This window comes from Bos indicus x Bos taurus, chromosome 2 (genome assembly GCF_003369695.1).
Source record: "Bos indicus x Bos taurus breed Angus x Brahman F1 hybrid chromosome 2, Bos_hybrid_MaternalHap_v2.0, whole genome shotgun sequence".
In the NCBI taxonomy this organism is placed as follows: Eukaryota; Metazoa; Chordata; class Mammalia; order Artiodactyla; family Bovidae; genus Bos; species Bos indicus x Bos taurus.
The window spans coordinates 115,097,894-115,116,474 of record NC_040077.1 but is presented as its reverse complement, the minus strand read 5'-3'; the positions used below and the strand labels follow the sequence as shown (position 1 = coordinate 115,116,474).

The following is an 18,581-nucleotide window of genomic DNA, read 5'->3' as shown; positions in this document are numbered from 1 at the left end:
TGGAATCACTGGCTTTCTGCATGTGTTTCTGTAGCCTACGATGACAATGAGAGCTTTGTGTTCATGGCCTTTCAAAGACTGATGATTGACTTGTGATGCAAATGTTCCTAGGGTGATCACGAGGATGCAGCCCCAGGTGATAAAGGGCCTCCTGGACCGCCAGGGCCCCCTGGCAGAGCGGGACCTAGGGGGCCCCCAGGCCTGGGATTTCCTGGCCCTCCAGGAGACAGAGGGCAACCAGGAGCTCCAGGCTACCCAGGCAACAGGGGTCCTGATGGTCGGAAGGGTCGGAAAGGTAACTGAATGAACTTTCTTGTGGCAGAATGTCAGGTGCAATTATGGAAACTAAAGTGAGCCTCTCTTCTGAGCAGAGATATTATAGCTGTGGCAGAACCTCTAAAATAAAATTCCTACAACTTGCTGTTCAAACCTTGAATGTTATCAAACAAATAAAAACGTTACAGCACAATCAATATTTAAAACAAGCCTTTAAAATGCTAAGCTGTCTTTGCTGTTTTATTGGTTTGGCAACTTGCCTTTCATTCATTTCTCCATATCACTGTGGACAATCTGACTGTGTTAAAATTACATACGTGTATATATTTAAAATCTCTTTTTTACAGTCTTTTGAGATAATTTGTAGTATTTTAATAAAAAACCACCAACATTTCATTTTAAAATACAGCATTGCCCATGAAAACCCATTTGTAAGCATTCTAGGGAGAAAAAAAATGGTCTTTTAAATATATTTGACAGTTATTTGAATTCCAAGCAAGAAAATGATTTGTAGTTTTATAGCTGAAAACTTTTAAAAACTTGGAAACAGATTTATTTAAGATTTTCTCTTTTGTAATATCTCCATGTATCTTGGGTTACATAGTTAATTGTGGAATTTTATAATATAATAATATCTTTGGTTCTTGTTTTGACGACAAAGACAAATACCTCAAAATTTGATATGGATTAAGATTATGGTCGGTGACCATCAAAATCTTCTAGCATGATTTGTATTCATGTGGTTCATTTTTTATTTGACAGCATTTAGTGTAACACATTAGGAGATATCATTTCTATTAAAAGGGGAACATTGAGTTTTAAAGGAGAAGAGAACTCAGAGGCACAACTTTGGAGTTTTTTTTTCACTAAATAAAATGAGGGATGACAAAAACCACATTGCAGAGACATTAGGAAAACAAGAGAGAGAGAATATATTTGAAACGTTGCAGGCCTTCAATAAATGGCATTTTTAAATTACTCTCTCTCCCAGTCTCTTTTTCTTCGGGCACAATTCCTCCGCATCCAGAGCCAAATCTTGGAATCTCAGTGCTGGATGCTTACTACTGTTTCATGGTTTATCAGAGCTTCTGACTCCACTGTATTAGGTATCCATGGACCTATAAATTTATTATTTTCTATAGGCTATTAATTAAACTATTTCTTAGAATCAACATTTTCCTTATTCCCCTTCTGTTTATTACTGTTCTGACAGCTGAAGTTCAGATTTCAGGATAGATCTTCTGGAAATTCAAAATAAAAGTAATTCAAGTGACCTAATGATGGCCAGAAGTCTTGTTTTCTTTTGAATTTCACATTTTCTATATGAAAAGGCATTTTGATCAAGCTGTTATTGAGACGTGCATTGATCTATCAATCGTATGAATGTCACTTTTCTTTTTTCATTCCAGGTGATACAATTCCTTGTAACGTAACATACCCTGGGAGGCCAGGCCCTCCAGGTTTTGATGGTCCTCCAGGTACTATCAAGGAGAAGTTCCTGTCATACACATTCTCAAAGTAAAAGAACCTGCAAGACAGATAAACCAATGGCAAATCCTCAGGGAGTTCTTCAGGCTATTTCTACCCTGATTATAAAGTTTTGAGGGACTCTGGAGAAACAGGATTTGTAGGCATTACCCCTAAGTCCCCAGTCTACCGAACACACTCTGAATAATATTTCTGTGCAACAAAATTTACCTTGATTTGATCACATATCAGCAAAACTGACTGCCCTTTTAACACAAAAACTAAACATTTTAAAACTGAATCTTTTCTTTACCTCTGCCCAGAGAGTGAAAAAATTGCTTACTAATTTTAAATTTTACTCTATTCTGTTGTCCAAAAGACCCAGATTTCTGAATAGAGACATTCTGAAAAATGCCCACACATCTACATCCCGACTACACTTTTATACAATCATGTCACTTGACTCAATCACTTATTTATAGCTGAATTTAACCCAAAATTTATATAAGGGATTTTTTTCCTAATTCTTTTATACTGAGTGGGCCCAAAAGTTCATAACATCTTATAGAAAAACCTGAACAAACTTTTTGGCCAACCCAATATTTATTCAGAGTTCACTTAAATTGATCCATTAAGTACTAGCATGGCCACTAGAGGTCACCTTTTTGTTCTGTGTCACTACAGAAATTATTGAAAGGTTGAATGATGAATGACCTTTTATTGCCCTCTATAACCACTAGCTTGCATCCCAATAATGTTGTTTAACAACCTGCAAATTGCAGTAGGCTTAATAAATCATATTTATTTTCTCTCATATGGGTCTGTAGTTGGTTGGGGTTCAGCTGACCTCAGATGATCTCTATTGACTTGGTCCCTGGCTCCAGGTCAGGTCAGGTCTGCAACATGCACCTCTCTGCGGTGCCAGGGTGTGCCCTGCTCCTGTGGCTGCAGAAATGCAAGAGGGTGGGGTCCAGCTTTACCAGCACACCTCATACCTCTCATTGCTTCATGGTGTGTGTTAGGATCCTTTTGGCCAAAGCAAGTCACATGACCAAGCCCCAGATCAAAGTATGGGACATACAGGCCACCCACAACAAGATGGTAGCTTGTGGAGGTGTAATTTTGAATCTATGTAGTGAAGAATTGTTGGTTGATTCACTGAATGCTCATTTTCACATCGAGCATTGTCATGGATACTGTCATGGATAGATATATCTGTCACTCAGATATATCTGACTATCCGATATATCCGATATATCTCTCAGTTGTATCCAACTCTTTGTGATCCCATGAACTGTAGCCTGCCAGGCTCCTCTGTCCATGGGATACTCAAGGGCAAGAATACTGGAGTGGGTAGCCGTTCTTTCTCCAGGGCATCATCCTGACCTGGGGATTGAACCTGAGTCTCCCACATTGCAGGCAGATTCTTTACCTTCTGAGCCACCAGGGAAGCCCCTAAGGATGGATAAAAAAATGCTTATGATTACTTTCAGCAGCTTCACCCTCAAAGGAAGTGAACACTCAGAGTTTCAGTTAACAGTTGTTAACTCCTTTGAAATCCATAATTTATAAGTTATTTTAGCTGAGATAGCTCCTAGTAAGAAATCACAGGAAGTTTAAAAAAACTCAATTCTTTTTGCAGGTACTTTTTCCCTGTACTTCATATAAGGGCAAATGAAGTAAATGCAGGGAAATAGATTGGGTCTTTATTCTGGTGTTTTCTCATCAAGCTACCCACTGGCCACCACCTCTATCCTCTTAGAAGGAAGGTTGTACTCATGTATTTGTGTTTGAGACTCAGCGCAGGAAGGTACCAAAGGGTTCATCTGAATAGTGGTGTAAATTCTTTACTGTATGGCTTCTGAGAAAGTAACTGAATACACATCTCTGTGAAATACAGTTTGGAGCACATGACATAAAATGATTATATAAATATGGCTAAGTCTTCCCTGGTGGCTCAGTGGTAATCAGCCTGCCTGCAGTGCAGGAGACACAGGAGATGTGGGTTCGATTCCTGGGTCGAGAAGATCCCCTGGGGGAGGGCATGGTAACCCACTCCAGTGTTCTTGCTGGGAAAATCCCATGGACAGGAGGAGCCTGGGGGCTACAGTCCACAGGGTCACAGAGTCAGACTCAGCTGAGCAACTGATCAGGCGCATGCAGGCAACACTTTTACTTCCATAAAGTAAAAATATCCTAAGAAAGATTTAACATAGTTTTGGGTTTTTTTTTTTTAAGTCATCTTATTTTGTTCTCATTTGCTTTGTGTTTTACTGAGTCTGTGTTTGTTGTTATTGTTTAGGTCCAAAGGGACTTCCAGGTCATCGGGGTGCTCCTGGGCTGAGGTGTTTGGATGGACAGAAGGGTCAACGTGGCAAACCAGGAATCTCAGAAAGACCCGGTCCACCTGGTAAATAAGAGCTTTTCATTTAGAAACGTCTGGATACCTCTAAACTGGATCATAGTCAGCAAATGGCCCAGGGATCCCTACCTGAGTGGGGAATGGTTTTTTTGTTTTGTTTTGTTTTTGATACATTAAGCACTTAGCTGTTTTGGTAACTTCTGGGTTATGATACTTTTGTGACTTTTCAGGGCTCCTCAGGCCTGGAGCATGAGTTACAGGCTGTTATTGGTCTATGTTGTTAGAAACTGCTCAGTCTAGACAGTTTGCCAGTAAATGAAAACAATATGGAAACATCATTGGCTTATAGGAAACACAGTTATGATTTATTTTTCAACAACAAAAAAACCCCCAATATTGCCTATTAAGTTACCCTTTAATTTTAGTAAGTACCCCTGTATTTTAAAATAATGTGTTTTTAATTAAAGTGGTATTCTTACACATGTGTTGATTTTATATTTGTACGTGTAAAAATTTAAACACTTTTCTGTTGGATAGGTTTTCGTGGTGATATAGGAGAACCAGGTTTGGGAGGTGAAAAGGGGTCCTCGCCTGTTGGGCCCCCAGGCACTCCAGGTTCACCTGGAGTGTATGGTCAGAAAGGACCCCCAGGAGATCCTGCTATCGGCTACCCAGGACTCCCGGGAAAGAGCGGTCTTCCAGGAGCACCAGGGTCCAAAGGACTCAGAGGCGATGCCGGGCGTCCAGGGACCGCAGGTATGAGGGCTGCACTGTCCTAGGTCCAAGCCAAGTCCCTGAACAGGTCCCTGAAGAATGTCTAGACTGTTTCGCCTTAAAAATCTAGCATGTAAAATGCTCACTCGAGCATCTTCCCTCATCTATGGGCAGTGGCTCATTTCTAATAACCTGCATCCCCAGGGTTGCCTCTGCATTTTATTGGTTGGTTTTGAGCCCGTCTTACTGTGGCTCAGTCAGTTCAGTCTGATCCAGTGGCTACCAGATGTCCTCCTGCTTTGGACTCAGGACAGTACGTGCGTGCTGAGGAGTAGGGACCCTGTGACCCGCCCACTGCCCTTGCCCCGCTGAGAGAGGGCAGGACAGAATGCCAGCAGAAGCTGTATTACGTGGACAGGTGACAGGCTGGAGGAACTTTCATTCCAGCAGGGCTACCGGGCAGGGCAGAGGAACAGAAGACAGGGAGATGGCCCCTGGCACTGATTCACATTCTGTTCTGAAATCACTTTGGATTCTTCAGGATCCCCAGCAGAGGCTTTCAGATTTTAATGTACTTAAAAATAAGGTGGGGGTAGGGGTCATTAACATCATTGTCTTCTGGGGCCCAGTCTCAGAAATAGTGATTCATTGCATCAGAATTGCGTGGAACCCAGCACTCCAGTCTGAACTTTAGCCCCTGAAGGATGATGACCAAAAGTGGACCCCAGGCCAGACTTTCACAAACACTCTTCTAGTTTTTTTATAACAATGGACGGGCCTGTATTTAATAGGTACCCAGGATAGTACTATACAATAGTACAGGGAAGATGGAGGGCCAGGGAGTAAGTTACATTCTTTGTCCTCGGGGAGCTTATTCAATAGTTTGTATATAAACCAGAAACATTCATAAACAGAAACCCATTTAATTGGAACAGAACAAGATAATACATTATGTGAGTCAATGAAAATAATTTTGACCCAGTAATCCCACTATCTCACTTATGAGATGTATTTAAGGCAAGTGTTCAACAGAATGTGAAAGTTAATATTAAAATACTGTTGTAGTATTATCCACAGTAGGGGAACAATTGAAAACAGTAAAGTAATATATATACATGCACAATGCTCACATACCACGCTCAAAGGTATACTATTCAGCTATCACAATTAATGTTTCTCGGGTGGCTCAGTAATAAAGCATCTGCCTGCCAAGCAGGAGATGCAGGAGACATGGGTTCGATTCCTGAGTTGGGAAGATCCCTTGGAGAAGGAAATGGCAACCCATTCCAGTGTTCTTGCCTAGAGAATCCCAGAGACAGAGGGACCTTGCAAGGCTACAGTCTGTGCGGTTGCAAAAGAGTCCGACACGACTTAGCAACTGAACAGCATTAACAATTAAAATTATATCTGTAAAGATTACAATCAAATGGAAAATTTGATTGTAATCAAATGGAAAATATTTGCATATTAACTTGCAATGTAAAATAATGCAACAACTGAAAGTGCTCTGTGATTGCTATTTAAAAAATGCAAACACATGAACCAAAATACAATGAAAACAAGAAACAGTAAAATAGGTTTTTAGGTTAGAATACAGAATTATGGAAGACTTTTTCCCCCTCCTGAAAAGTATGGTATTGTCTTCTCAATATATAAAAATTTGAGAGTTCCAGGGATGAAATCACTTACAAAATGCAAATTCAGACAATGCACACAGGGTGTGTAAGCAGTGTGGATATTTGTTGGAAGGACTGCTGCAATTTTAGAGGTTAATTAAAATCAGGAAGAGCTACTTTTTTTTTTATTTGCATAAACAACGTCTGTATTGTCTGCATAACCTTACCAAGTAATTCTCATAGACAAGCATGGTTTTTAGGTGCACTCGGAGCTCACTACAATCTATGACAAGAAAATCCATTCAGAGGCGTAACTCATTGGAGCCCTGAGCCAGGATCAAATTTTTTACCTCCAGTACTGACCCACACGAACACCATCGTAGGCCATCTGTATAGTTTATGCCCTGAGTGTCAAATGAACTGTGTCATTTCAGGGCCAGCTGGCATGCCCGGATTTCCGGGTCTCCAAGGTCCCAAAGGCCGAGAGGGAAATGCTGGGTTTCCAGGGATCCCAGGCCCACCTGGTCACTCCTGTGAAAGAGGTGCTCCAGGGATACCAGGGCAACCAGGGCTCCCTGGGGCTCCAGGCAGTCCAGGTAAGCATTGGCAGGTATCAAGAACTGCGACAGGTATGGGATGTATCTACTTACAAAGGAATAACCTCACTTGTTCTTTTGTGGGTGCTGACAGGAGCAAGACTCTTGGGTCAAGACATTGTTATTCACAGCACAGCAAGTAGCATGAGCTTCTTGTTGGTGACATTCCCCCATGTCACCCAAGTCTCTCTGGTGTGATGTAAGAGCCTGGGCTACCATGGCTGTGTAGTAATACATTATTGATCGGAGATGTATTAATACATTTTTAGAGAGTGATTACAATTAACATCACCATGTGAAGTTGCTAGAGCTTAAAATTGATCAAGAGTTCATTATACAACTTATTGTCATTATCATTCACATTATCTTGTGTTAGGTTTTTGTTCTAGGCACGGGGGAGCCCAGTGGGCTGCTGTCTATGGGGTTGCACAGAGTCGGACACGACTGAAGCGACGCAGCAGCAGCAGCAGCAGCAGTGTATATTATAAACCCAAGTTTATTACCATAAAATTTTAAAAATTAATGCATTGCAAAAATTTTGACTGAAGAAGAATTTTTTGGTGGATTTTATACAGATACTTTCTCTGATTGTCCATGTTAAATATATAGTATTTTCTCAGGAGATGATAGTTGTTCAGAATATAGTTCTGATTCAGACAATACGAATATTAGGCCAACAAAAAGACAAAAAACCGTAGTGATTGACTCTGACATGGCAAGTGAAACTAAAACTCATGGTACCAATACATGGTACAGGGTATTACAGGTGTGTCAGATGTAACTGGGGCTTCTCCAATGGTTCAGCGGGTAAAGAATCCACCTGCAACGTAGGAGACACAGGAGACACCTGGGTTTGATTCCTGGGTCTCCCCGGAGGAGGGCATGGCAATCCACTCCAGCATTCTTGCCTAGGAAATCCCATGGACAGAGGAGCCTGGTGGGCTACAGTCCATAGGGTCGAAGAGCTGGACACGACTGAGTAACTAAGCACACACTGAATGAAATAGCCAGCAAAGAGTTAGTGAAAAAACAGAATTAATTTTTGGCCAGACAAGATAAAAATCACTGGCCACAGGCGTTAGTTTCTGTAAAAATCCTCTGGTTAATAATGAGGTAACCTGCATGATAGCTTACTTTTCTTACCGGAAAGAAAGTAAAAGTGTTAAAGTGTTAGTGGCTCAGTTGTGTTTGACTCTTTGCGACCCCATGGACTGTATCCCACCAGGCTCCTGTGTCCATGGGATTTTCCTGACAAGAATACTGGAGTGGGTTGCCATGGCTTCCTTTGGGGATCTACCTGACCCAGGAATCAAACCCACATCTCCTGTGTCTCCTGCACTGCAGGCAGTTTGATTGCCACTGAGCCACCAAGGAAGCCCCAGTTTCCTTCCCAGGGGAGGTCCTAAATCATGTCAAGGCTGCTCACTGCCAATGCAACCTTGAGAATATTCCAGATAAGGGTGGGTCTGGACTCTGTGTTCTTGGCACACCCAGAAAGACATCATAGGAGCTCAAAGAGACCCATGAAAAACTATCTCTCAACTCAGGGTGCCAGGGGGCTATTTCCAACGGGCTCTTTATTTCATCATTCAGATTGTCATCTATTGTTTAGATCCTAACGGCATTTATCCAAATCCAGGAATATGCCTTCTTGAAGGAGCCGAATGAGATGAGAGCAAACTGGGCCACTAGAGCTTTATTTTTACCACCGTAATGCCAGATGACACTGCTGTTTCCTGTGGTTCTCTCATTGCAGTAAACAGCTTGACCAAAATTCACTTGGCGATAGCTTCAAAAAGCACCTGGAATGTTTTCTTCTGTTAGTTCCCACCCTCTCCTCACCCTAGAGTAAATACAAATTCTTTACCCTTATCCGTTTTCCATTTTAAAAGACTCTTTATAATGCATCTCAACGGGGAAATATTTACTTAAATAATCTGCCTTTCTTTTTATAGCAGCCAGAAAAACGTAACCTTAAACTGATGGAAAGTCGCTACTGTTATTTTAGCTGATAAAAATTATTTACTTGGCCATAGATACACAATTGAAACTACTATGGATTTTTTTTCCTGCTCATGTGTGAAGCCAGTTCTCAGTCTTCATGCCTTGTTGTCACTGCTGTTTGTCACATCACAGGTGCCCCAGGTTGGAAAGGACAGCGAGGGGACATGGGACCTCTGGGACCTGCTGGAATGAAGGGCCTTCCTGGAGTCCCGGGATGGCCGGGGGCAGATGGAACCCCAGGTCTTCCAGGGGTCCCAGGCCCCACTGGAGACGATGGGCTACCTGGTCTTCCAGGCCCAAAGGGTGTGTATCATTTTTCCAATATGTCCCTCAGTTTATAAACGTAAAATCCACTGCCTGGTGAAAACTACTCTTGTACATGTGACCTTACTGTAGGATGTACCTGGTCTATTGAAACGGAAGGAGCAAGTCACTCAGTCATGTTGGACTCTTTGCGACCCCATGGATTATACAGTCCATGGAATGAGTTCTCCAGGCCAGAATACTGGCATGGGTAGCCTTTCCTTTCTCCAGGGGATCTTCCCAACCCAGGGATCGAACCCAGGTCTCCTGCATTGCAGGTAGATGCTTTACCAGCTGAGCCACCAGGGAAGCCCAAGAATACTGGAGTGGGTAGCCTATCCCTTCTCCAGCGGATCTTCCCGGCCCAGGAATTGGCCTGACTGGCCTATTAGCCTGACTTTATCATTTCCTATGGGACTCCCTTCTTCGTGTCCTCTGTATTATGATTTTCGCGGGCAGAATGTTTTGGTTTAAGTTAATGGGAAAAAAGGGTGTGATGGAGTTAGGTGTACAGAACCCATAAACACTTCTGCCCAAAGGACTGGGGGTCCTGATAGAGAGTGGGGTCAGGGCAGGTGTGCTTCCACCCGGGATGGGCCCCCACACTTCACCCCACCTCCCCGAGGCCCAGTTCTCTTGAAGTTTATGGAGTTGGGACTCAGAAGCATAAGGGCCTGCAGTTGAAATCTGTAGGGTGGAAAACTGAAGCTTGAGTGGGACAGCCTGGCTATTACAGGTGTGAGGTTGATAGCGCTTGAGCATAAGCTCAGAGCTGGGGCAAGTCTGCATCTCTACATGGATGGCAAGAATCACAGATAGGGACTTCCCTGGGGGTCCAGTGGTTCGCACTTCGCTTTACAATGCAGGAGTGGAGATCTGATCCCTGGTGGGGAAGCTAGGATCTCACATGCCTTGTGGCCAAAAAAAAAAAAAAAAAAAAGACATAAAACAGAAGCAACGTTGTAACAAATTCAATAAAGACTTTAGAAATGGTCCCCATCCGGCTTCCTTGGTGGCTCAGTGGTGAATCCACCTGCCAATGCAGGAAACACAGGTTTGATCTCTGATTGGAGAAGATCCCACATGCCGTGGAGCAGCTAAGCCTGTGCCCTGCAACTAACTGAGCATGAGCTCTAGAGTCCGGGAGCCACAACTACTGAACTCATGTGCTGCAACTACAGAAGCCCTAGCACCCTAGAGCCTGCGCTTCGCAATGAGAAGCCCGAGCTCCACAACAAAGAGTAGCCCCCGTTCTTCGCAACTAGAGAAAAGCCCATGCCGCAGTGAAGACCCATCACAGCCGAAATAAATAAAAAACAAAAAATGCTCATCAAAAATCTTAAAAAAAAGAAAGAAACACAGATCCAGGAACCATACTAGCCTATAAAACTTTCCCTAAATTTTCATATTCTCATTCATCAGGACCCCAGGGGCTGCCTGGCTTCCTGGGTTTTCCAGGAGAGAGAGGAAAACCTGGTCAGGATGGACACCCTGGCAGAAAGGGAGAACATGGAGAGAAGGGTTGGCCTGGCTTCCTGGGAGACCGAGGATTGAAAGGTGTCAAAGGTAAATGCAGCTGACAGCACCGTGATGCAACACAGCTTGTTTTTAGTCTTTGGACAGAAACTGTAAGTACAATCCCTGAAAAATAAAATGGATCCTTCTGCTCCTTCTGAATCTGTGGTGTTTGTTTTAGGGTTTTAAACAAAATTTGTTTTCCCTACCTCTCAGTCTTATCACATATGACTGTGGTAATGGACTGTTCTATTAACAGAAAAAAAATAACAAGGGCCTTGATGGGTAGCTTTGGGGTTTCAGAAAACGTTCTCATCTTTTGAGAATGGGATCCAAGCAGGGCTCCTGACCCCCAAATCCTGCTTCAACATTTTTAATGAAAAAAACAAACAAACCAGTTTTTTTTTTTAAGCCAGATATAAATATTTCAGCCTTTGCAGACCCTACAGTCTCTGTCGAAATTACACAACTCGGCATTTAGAGCGCAAAAGCAGCCTGGGACAAGTAAACAAAAAAACATAGCCATGTTCCAGTAAAATTTATTTATGGACACTGAAATTGGAGCTTCATTTAATTTCACATGTCATTCTATTCTTCTTATTTTGAGTCCCCTCCCCCAGTGATTAACATTGTGAAATCATTCAGAGCTCACAGATTCTGTAAAAACTGATAGCAAGCAGGATTTGGCCCTTGGGCTGTAGCCTGCCGACCACTCAGCTGTTTGAGTATGCTTTCATCTGGGCTGTGAGTTGCATCTCTCCCAGGCTTCATTTAAAAAAAGAGTTTTCATTAAAAAAAAGTTTCAAGACCACTGGTGTCAGTGTTCTGTGCCCATTCTTGTTAAATATTTACTTTGCTCTCTTGGCCAAAGAGGCTGCAGAGAGTGAAGGTACAAATTCATTTCCATTGTTAAGAATGAAGGCTTGACAATTTCTAAAAACAAAGTTTTTATCTTTAAAACCCTTTGGGCAAATAGCCTCATACTTTATTCAAATTTCTTTTAGTTGATTGATTGTACTATTATTTTTTGTTTTACTAGCCTGCAAATTATTTATGTAGAATCAAGGAATGAAAGAGTCATTCTCTGCTAGCTTAGATAAGTGATGTTTGCTGTGCTATTATGCTACTATATAATTATCTCACTAAAAATATTTAAAATTGGGTTAATGTCAGTGATGTGCCGGTAGGCTGACTCTCAAATAAATTTTTTAAAAAATGCCCAGATCTGTAGTGTTTGCAACTACTCCCACCATGGCTGATTTAAAACAACCAGTGGTTTAGCAACTAGTTTACAAAATTCTTGACTTGTTAGTAAGTGGCTCTCGCCAAGCTGGGATGAGCCCACTCCATCCCACATCTACCACTGGAAAGTGCTTGCCCAAACAAGGAGAAATATTGTCCACTCCTCCTACCTTTTAGAATTCTCTATGTGGAAAACCAAATTAATTGTCCATTCTTTTAATGTAAGAGACAATTGGTGGGTAGTTAGCAAGGGGAAAAATGAGGAACTGGAAAATATGAGATGGACAATTTAAAATTTACGGGATAAAGAGATGTATTTTAGACCTGGAACTTTTCAAGCCTTTTTTCACTGAGACCAGTTTGCTTGAATTTAGCAAACATTCCCTGAGCACTCAGTGTACAGTAAGTCCCCCACACATGAATCTTCAAGTTGTGAACTTCCAAAGATGCAAACGTGCGTTCCATCAATGTCAGGCATGAGTGAAACTGCCTTTCGCCCTCTGTCTCCTATTGCTGACGATCCTTCAGCTCTGCCATCTCCCACCTCCTGTCCCTCCTCCAGTTAGTAACTCTTCTTGCTTGTTCACTCCATGCCAGCCCCTCTATGCAGCTATTGGCTCAGACGGTAAAGCGTCTGTCTACAATGTGGGAGACCTGGGTTTGATCCCTGGGTCGGGAAGATCTGCTGCAGAAGGAAATGGCAATCCATTCCAGTACTATTACCTGGAAAATCCCATGGAGAGGAGCCTGGTCGGAAAGATCCACTGGAGAAGGAAATGGCAATCCACTCCAGTACTATTGCCTGGAAAATCCCATGGACAGAGGAGCCTGGTAGGCTCCACAGGGTCGCAAAGAGTCAGACATGACTGAGCGACTTCACTTTCACTTTCTTATTTTTCAAGATCTTCTATTATAAGATTAAAATTTGTGTGTGTGTATTTGCTTTTATATATTATTTGTGTAAAAAATATTATAAACCTATTACAGTATAGTACTATATAAGCCAACTATGTTAGTTGGGAACCTAGGCTAACTTTGTTGGACTTACAAACAAATTGGATTTACAGACGCACTCTAGGAACATAACCCGTTCATAGGTAGGGACTTACTATATATCAGACACCGTTGCTGGACAGGGTGGGAAAGGAGTGTAAAAGGCATAGACCTTCCTTTATGAAGTCAATCAACAATGTTGATACCGTGCAGTCTATGAACATAAATACAGTTTAGGTTGAATGAGAATTTGCAAACTGGATGTGAAGAGCCACAAAGGAATAATCACATGTCTGATGCTTCTTATACAGTCATAATTTGTTTTGCTCTTATATAATTAATATCTAAAGGAGCAAGAGGATCCCCGGGATATGAAGGAGAAACGGATATTATTTCCAAGAAGGGGGAAACTGGAGAACCTGGACCTTCTGGGGATGGTGGATTCCCAGGAGAAAATGGTAAATGCTTTTGTTTTTTAACCATACCAAGTAAATTAACTTCTTTATAGGTCATTCAAACAAGCATGTATATTAGACCACTTTGGCAAGGAAACTGTAATACAGAGTTTAGGAAAGGTCATTCTTTAGATAAAAATAAAAATACATGCTTAGGAATCTCCCTCATGGTCCTTTTTTTCCCATGTTAGAACTTAGTTATAGTTCATATGTGTTTAGGGGCTTCCCTGGTGGCTCAGTGATAAAGAATCAGCCTTCCAGTGCAGGAGACACGGGTTCAATCCCTGATCTGGGAAGATCCCATCTACTGTGAAACAGTTAAGCAGAATAAAAGAGAAATAGATTCGGATATTCCCAACTAGAATCAATCCAGACAGATACTTGAAATACTGGTTCCAGGTTTACAGTATTCCTGGGTTTGGGCTTCCCTGGTGGCTCAGACAGTAAAGAATCTGCCTGCAATGCAGGAGACCCAGATTCAATCCCTGGGTCAGGAAGATACCCTGGAGAAGGGAATGGCAACCCACTCCAGTATTCTTGCATGGAGAATCCCATGGACAGAGGAGCCTGGTGGGCTACACTCCATGGGGTTGCAAAGAGGCAGACAGAACTGAGTGACTAACACTTTCATTAAAACGAGCAGCACAGTGACTATCCAGAATTTCAAGTACAAAAGGTGTTACTCAGCCTTCAATGGGCAGCCCTTGTTAAAATGCAGTTACTGAATCAGCAGGTCTGGATTTCTAACGTGCTCCTCAATACCTGTGCTGTTGGCCTTCAGATGCACTGCATAACAAGGGTTTTGATGGCGAGTTTGTGTTCCCCTTCCCTGGTTTAGACCTGATCTGCATGAGATCTGGGTTCTTTCTTTAGTTGTTAGAGGATGAATGTTTTAACTTCTCTGGGTGAGTCCTTCCTCATCTGTAAAATAAGCGTGTTATAATAAAGCAAGTGATGCTGGAATAAATTAAGCATCCTTCTCTTGGATAGCCCTGGGTCTCTTTATGGAGGAATCCTTTTTACAGTGAGATCACAGAAGCCAGAAACCTTTGTGATGTGGTTTAGGGCAGGAATTAGTATTCTTAATTCCTAGGACATGGCTTCATCTCCTATATGCTTAGTCAGTCAATTGTGTCTGACTCTTTGCCACCCCATGGACTGCACCCTACCAGGCTCCTCTATCCATGGGGATTCTCCAGGCAAGAATACTGGAGTGGGTTGCCATGCCCTCCTCCAGGGGATCTTCCTAACACAGGGATCGAACCCTGGTCTCCCACACTGCAGCCAGATTCTTTATTATCTGAGCCACCAGGGAAGCCCTCATCTCCTATAAGCAGGACCAAAGACCTATAGCCTAACTATCGCCCAGCCCCAAATTTCCTCCGAGAGGTCTGTAACTCTTCCAACTCCATCAGGTGATAAAGGTCATCCTGGGATGCAAGGAAGGAGAGGAGAGCCAGGAAGCCATGGACCACCTGGATTTCACCCTGGGGAGCCCGGAAGAAATGGACAGCCAGGGCTTCCTGGACCCCCAGGCCCTCCAGGCTCACCTGGGCTGAGAGGAAACATTGGTTTTCCAGGATTTCCGGGTGACCAGGTAAGCAGCTGCTGTTTTGGAAGGAAAGAAATAATAAAACCTTTCTGTCCTGGGGATGCCCGTTAGGCATCTTACTTTGCCAGTGTATGTCAGGGTCCTTTCAACAGCTTTTAGAATATAAGAAGTTGGTCAAGAGAAGAATGGAGACTCTGGAAGGCCATGATGTAACTAATTTCTGACCAGTGCTCATGCCTGGTTCCAGGCGTGATAGATGATCAAGTCACTTACTCCGCATACTACCCCTCCTTTGTTTAAACAGCTTCAGAAAGACTTGCCTCAGGACTGCTGGTTCACCAGATTAAAGAGTCATGTGAAAAAATGACCCAATTTCTGCTTTCAAAGCCTTCCTATCTGATGGCAGATATCATAGATTTTGTTGTAAATATTTTTTATCTTTACAATCATGAGCCGAATACCCCAGGAAGTACAGCTGTAGGAGCCTAATTTACAACTTCTGGAAAAATGTATAGCATACTCTGCTACTCATTTTTTGGAGTAAAATAGATTTTTAAAGCTTTATAATATTTTATTTGGTATCAGTTCATTCATTCAAAACTTAAAGTTCAAATGATGTGATGCAATTACTGTTTTACAATCAAATATAGAGAATTGGATACCTCCTGTTGGTATCACTACTTCTGGAAGCATTTTGCCAACTTTTTACAAACTAGATGTATGCAGTGATATGCTTGCAATCCATTTCCAATTTTCTTTACCACAGCAAATTATAAAAGCCAACTTTGTTATAGAAAATGATAACTGGGTCATGTCAAGAGTGTGTCATTTGTATTTGAAATTCGGTTAAAGTCTTACTTCTGTTTCATTAAACTATCAGGGTGAGCCAGGTTCTCCAGGGTGCCCGGGACCTTCAGGAATGGATGGTACAAGAGGACCTAAAGGTATGGCTTGGAAATACAGTAGCCATCCACCAAGCTCATAGTCCTGGATGTTTGTAAGATTGTGAGCAAGTACCTTTGGCATGAAAAGCAAAGTCTATCAAGCAGCATTTAAAGAGTTCTTCACAGACTCTACTAGCTAGTCAGATAAGACCTAAATCATCTGTATATGTCATTCAGGCCCAATGGTACTGTGTAGAAAACATGTCTGCGTGCTTGGTAGGAGTCCTCACACCTGTTGTAGTGACTGCAGCTCTGTAAGTGACAGCTCAGGTGCAAGGAGACAGGGCCACATTGGTGGCCCATGTCCCATGCCCCAGAGGAACCAGTATCTCTTCTAAAAACGCATAGGTATAGCTTTTAGGGGCTCGGTTACAAGAGTCATGGTAGATAGAGAAAGCCAAAGCCATGGCTTCTCACCAAGTGTTAATAGTGCACTAAGAATTCCTGGGCCAAGTGTTATTTAAAATTGGGATTTTTTTGCCATAAGCTAAAGGTCAGTAAATGTATTTTTTACAGAGGGCCGGATCATAAATATCTTTAGCTGTGTGAGCTCTGCTGCAACAGCAGTACATGAAAACACAGCATGCATGAAAGCAGCATGAAAACAAAGGGGTATATCTGTGTTCCAATAAAACTTTATTTACAAAAGTCTGCAGGCTGCATTTGGCCTCACAGGACTTAGTTTAATTTATGCCAGGGGCAACGTTGCCTTGTCATTCTACCTTTATCATGTCAACGTACATTCTACCTTTATCAGGTTTCCAGGAAAACAGGAATAAAATGTTAACCCCAGGTTAAAAATGTCCTTAGAAAAAGAGGTTTCATTAACTCGTTATGCAGATTAAACAAACAAACAAAAATCAGGCTATCTTAAATTGCAATGTTTACACACAAGCTTTAATATTTTTCCTATTTTTGCGTACCATTGGGTTAATATTTTTCTTTAAATCTACTTTAAAATGATTCACCTTTTAAACCTTAGCCTTACCCTCACTATCTGTGAATTTATAGGCTTGATGTACAGTTATGTTTTATTTTAATATAAGTTAAAATAAATAACTCTAAAATATGAAACAGTAATTAGAAGCTGCCTAAAAATCTTCTCCCTTACTACCAGTGAAGCATGCTTTTTACTTTGAGAGACACTCCATAAATAATGGCATAATTGTTATATGAAAAACATGAACTGTGCACCCTTACTTATTCAGAAAGACTAATTTAGATCTCCTCTTCAGAAATACTTACATATAGGAAAATTTTCATGTTTGATTTTGACATTGTATAGGTTCAGTGCTCAGAACACACTCCTTGTCTCTTCTTCTACTCATCTATGCATTTATTATAGATGTTTCGCCTCTCTCAAAGAACAAACCTATTTCTTCTCATTTCCCTCCTCCTTGCATTTGGTCATCTTTTCCAGAAAATGAAGTACAATGAAGGTACTGAAGTAAGAGCTGTCTCATGGAGCCCACCAATATGAGCTATAGTTCTGCTGGACCACAGTCTGATGGAACCTACCCCTTGGGAAATCCATAGTTTTTCTCTTGAGACTTGTCTCCATTGTCTGATTTTCACTTATCTGCCTACAACTGGCTTTATCACTCTGTATTCAGTGTCCTTTCTGGATCTCTCTGGATTTGTTTGGAATGCACTTGAACATGATCTGTATCAGGACATTGTGATAACCAACCTCCATCATGAAAATGCTTTTGATTTCTGCCTCAATAGACAAGGACCTCAAATTTTTACTTTTTATTATAATTTCTCAAAGACTGGCTGACCTGGGATGGACCAGATTTGTACCCTTCAAATGACTAACCCCAATTATAAGTAGGGTCAGGTAGAAGAGAACCTTCTCTAAGGTGTGGGTGGGACCCCTTTAAAGGGGTGTTGGTGGGCGGGTGCTACAACATATGCCTAATTAGCTCTCTTCTTCTCTTACAACCTCATCAATTATTTTGCCCTTCCCTACTACACCATTTTGAATCCTCTGTTTATAATTGGCTCTCAGTTCAGTTCAGTCACTCAGTCGTGTCCGACTCTTTGTGACCCCATGAACCACAGCATGCCAGGCCTCCCTGTCCATCACCAACTCCTGGAATTTACTCAAAGTCATGTCCATTGAGTCAGTGATACCATCCAATCATCTCATCTTCTGTCATCCTCTTCTCCTCCTGCCCTCAATCTTTCCCAGCATCAGGGTGTTTTCAAATGAATCAGCTCTTTGCATCAGGTGGCCAAAGTATTGGAGTTTCAGCTTCAGCATCAGTCCTTCCAATGAACACCCAGGACTGATCTCCTTTAGGATGGACTGGTTGGATCTCCTTGCAGTCCAAGGGACTCTCAAGAGTCTTCTCCAACACCACAGTTCAAAAGCATCAATTCTTCCATGCTCAACTTTCTTTATAGTTCAACTCTCATATCCATACATGACTACTGGAAAAACCATAGCCTTGACTAGATGGACCTTTGTTGACAAAGGAATGTCTCTGCTTTTTAATATGCTATCTAGGTTGGTCATAACTTTCCTTCCAAGAAGTAA

The 18,581-nt window shown here is 42.0% G+C and overlaps 1 protein-coding gene across 6 annotated transcripts in view; it reads left to right on the top strand.

Annotated features, from left to right (window-relative positions):
* Positions 1-18,581, top strand: part of COL4A4 (collagen type IV alpha 4 chain) — a 155,884-nt gene that overhangs the window by 86,446 nt on the left and 50,857 nt on the right. For all 6 annotated transcript variants that reach the window (XM_027514975.1, XM_027514951.1, XM_027514961.1 and 3 more), the window contains exons 25-34: positions 112-295; positions 1,686-1,754; positions 4,046-4,153; positions 4,643-4,861; positions 6,870-7,031; positions 9,168-9,338; positions 10,761-10,904; positions 13,439-13,546; positions 14,959-15,140; positions 15,976-16,039. In XM_027514975.1, the coding sequence (XP_027370776.1) occupies positions 112-295; positions 1,686-1,754; positions 4,046-4,153; positions 4,643-4,861; positions 6,870-7,031; positions 9,168-9,338; positions 10,761-10,904; positions 13,439-13,546; positions 14,959-15,140; positions 15,976-16,039 (1,411 nt within the window). The remainder of the gene's footprint in view (positions 1-111; positions 296-1,685; positions 1,755-4,045; positions 4,154-4,642; positions 4,862-6,869; positions 7,032-9,167; positions 9,339-10,760; positions 10,905-13,438; positions 13,547-14,958; positions 15,141-15,975; positions 16,040-18,581) is intronic.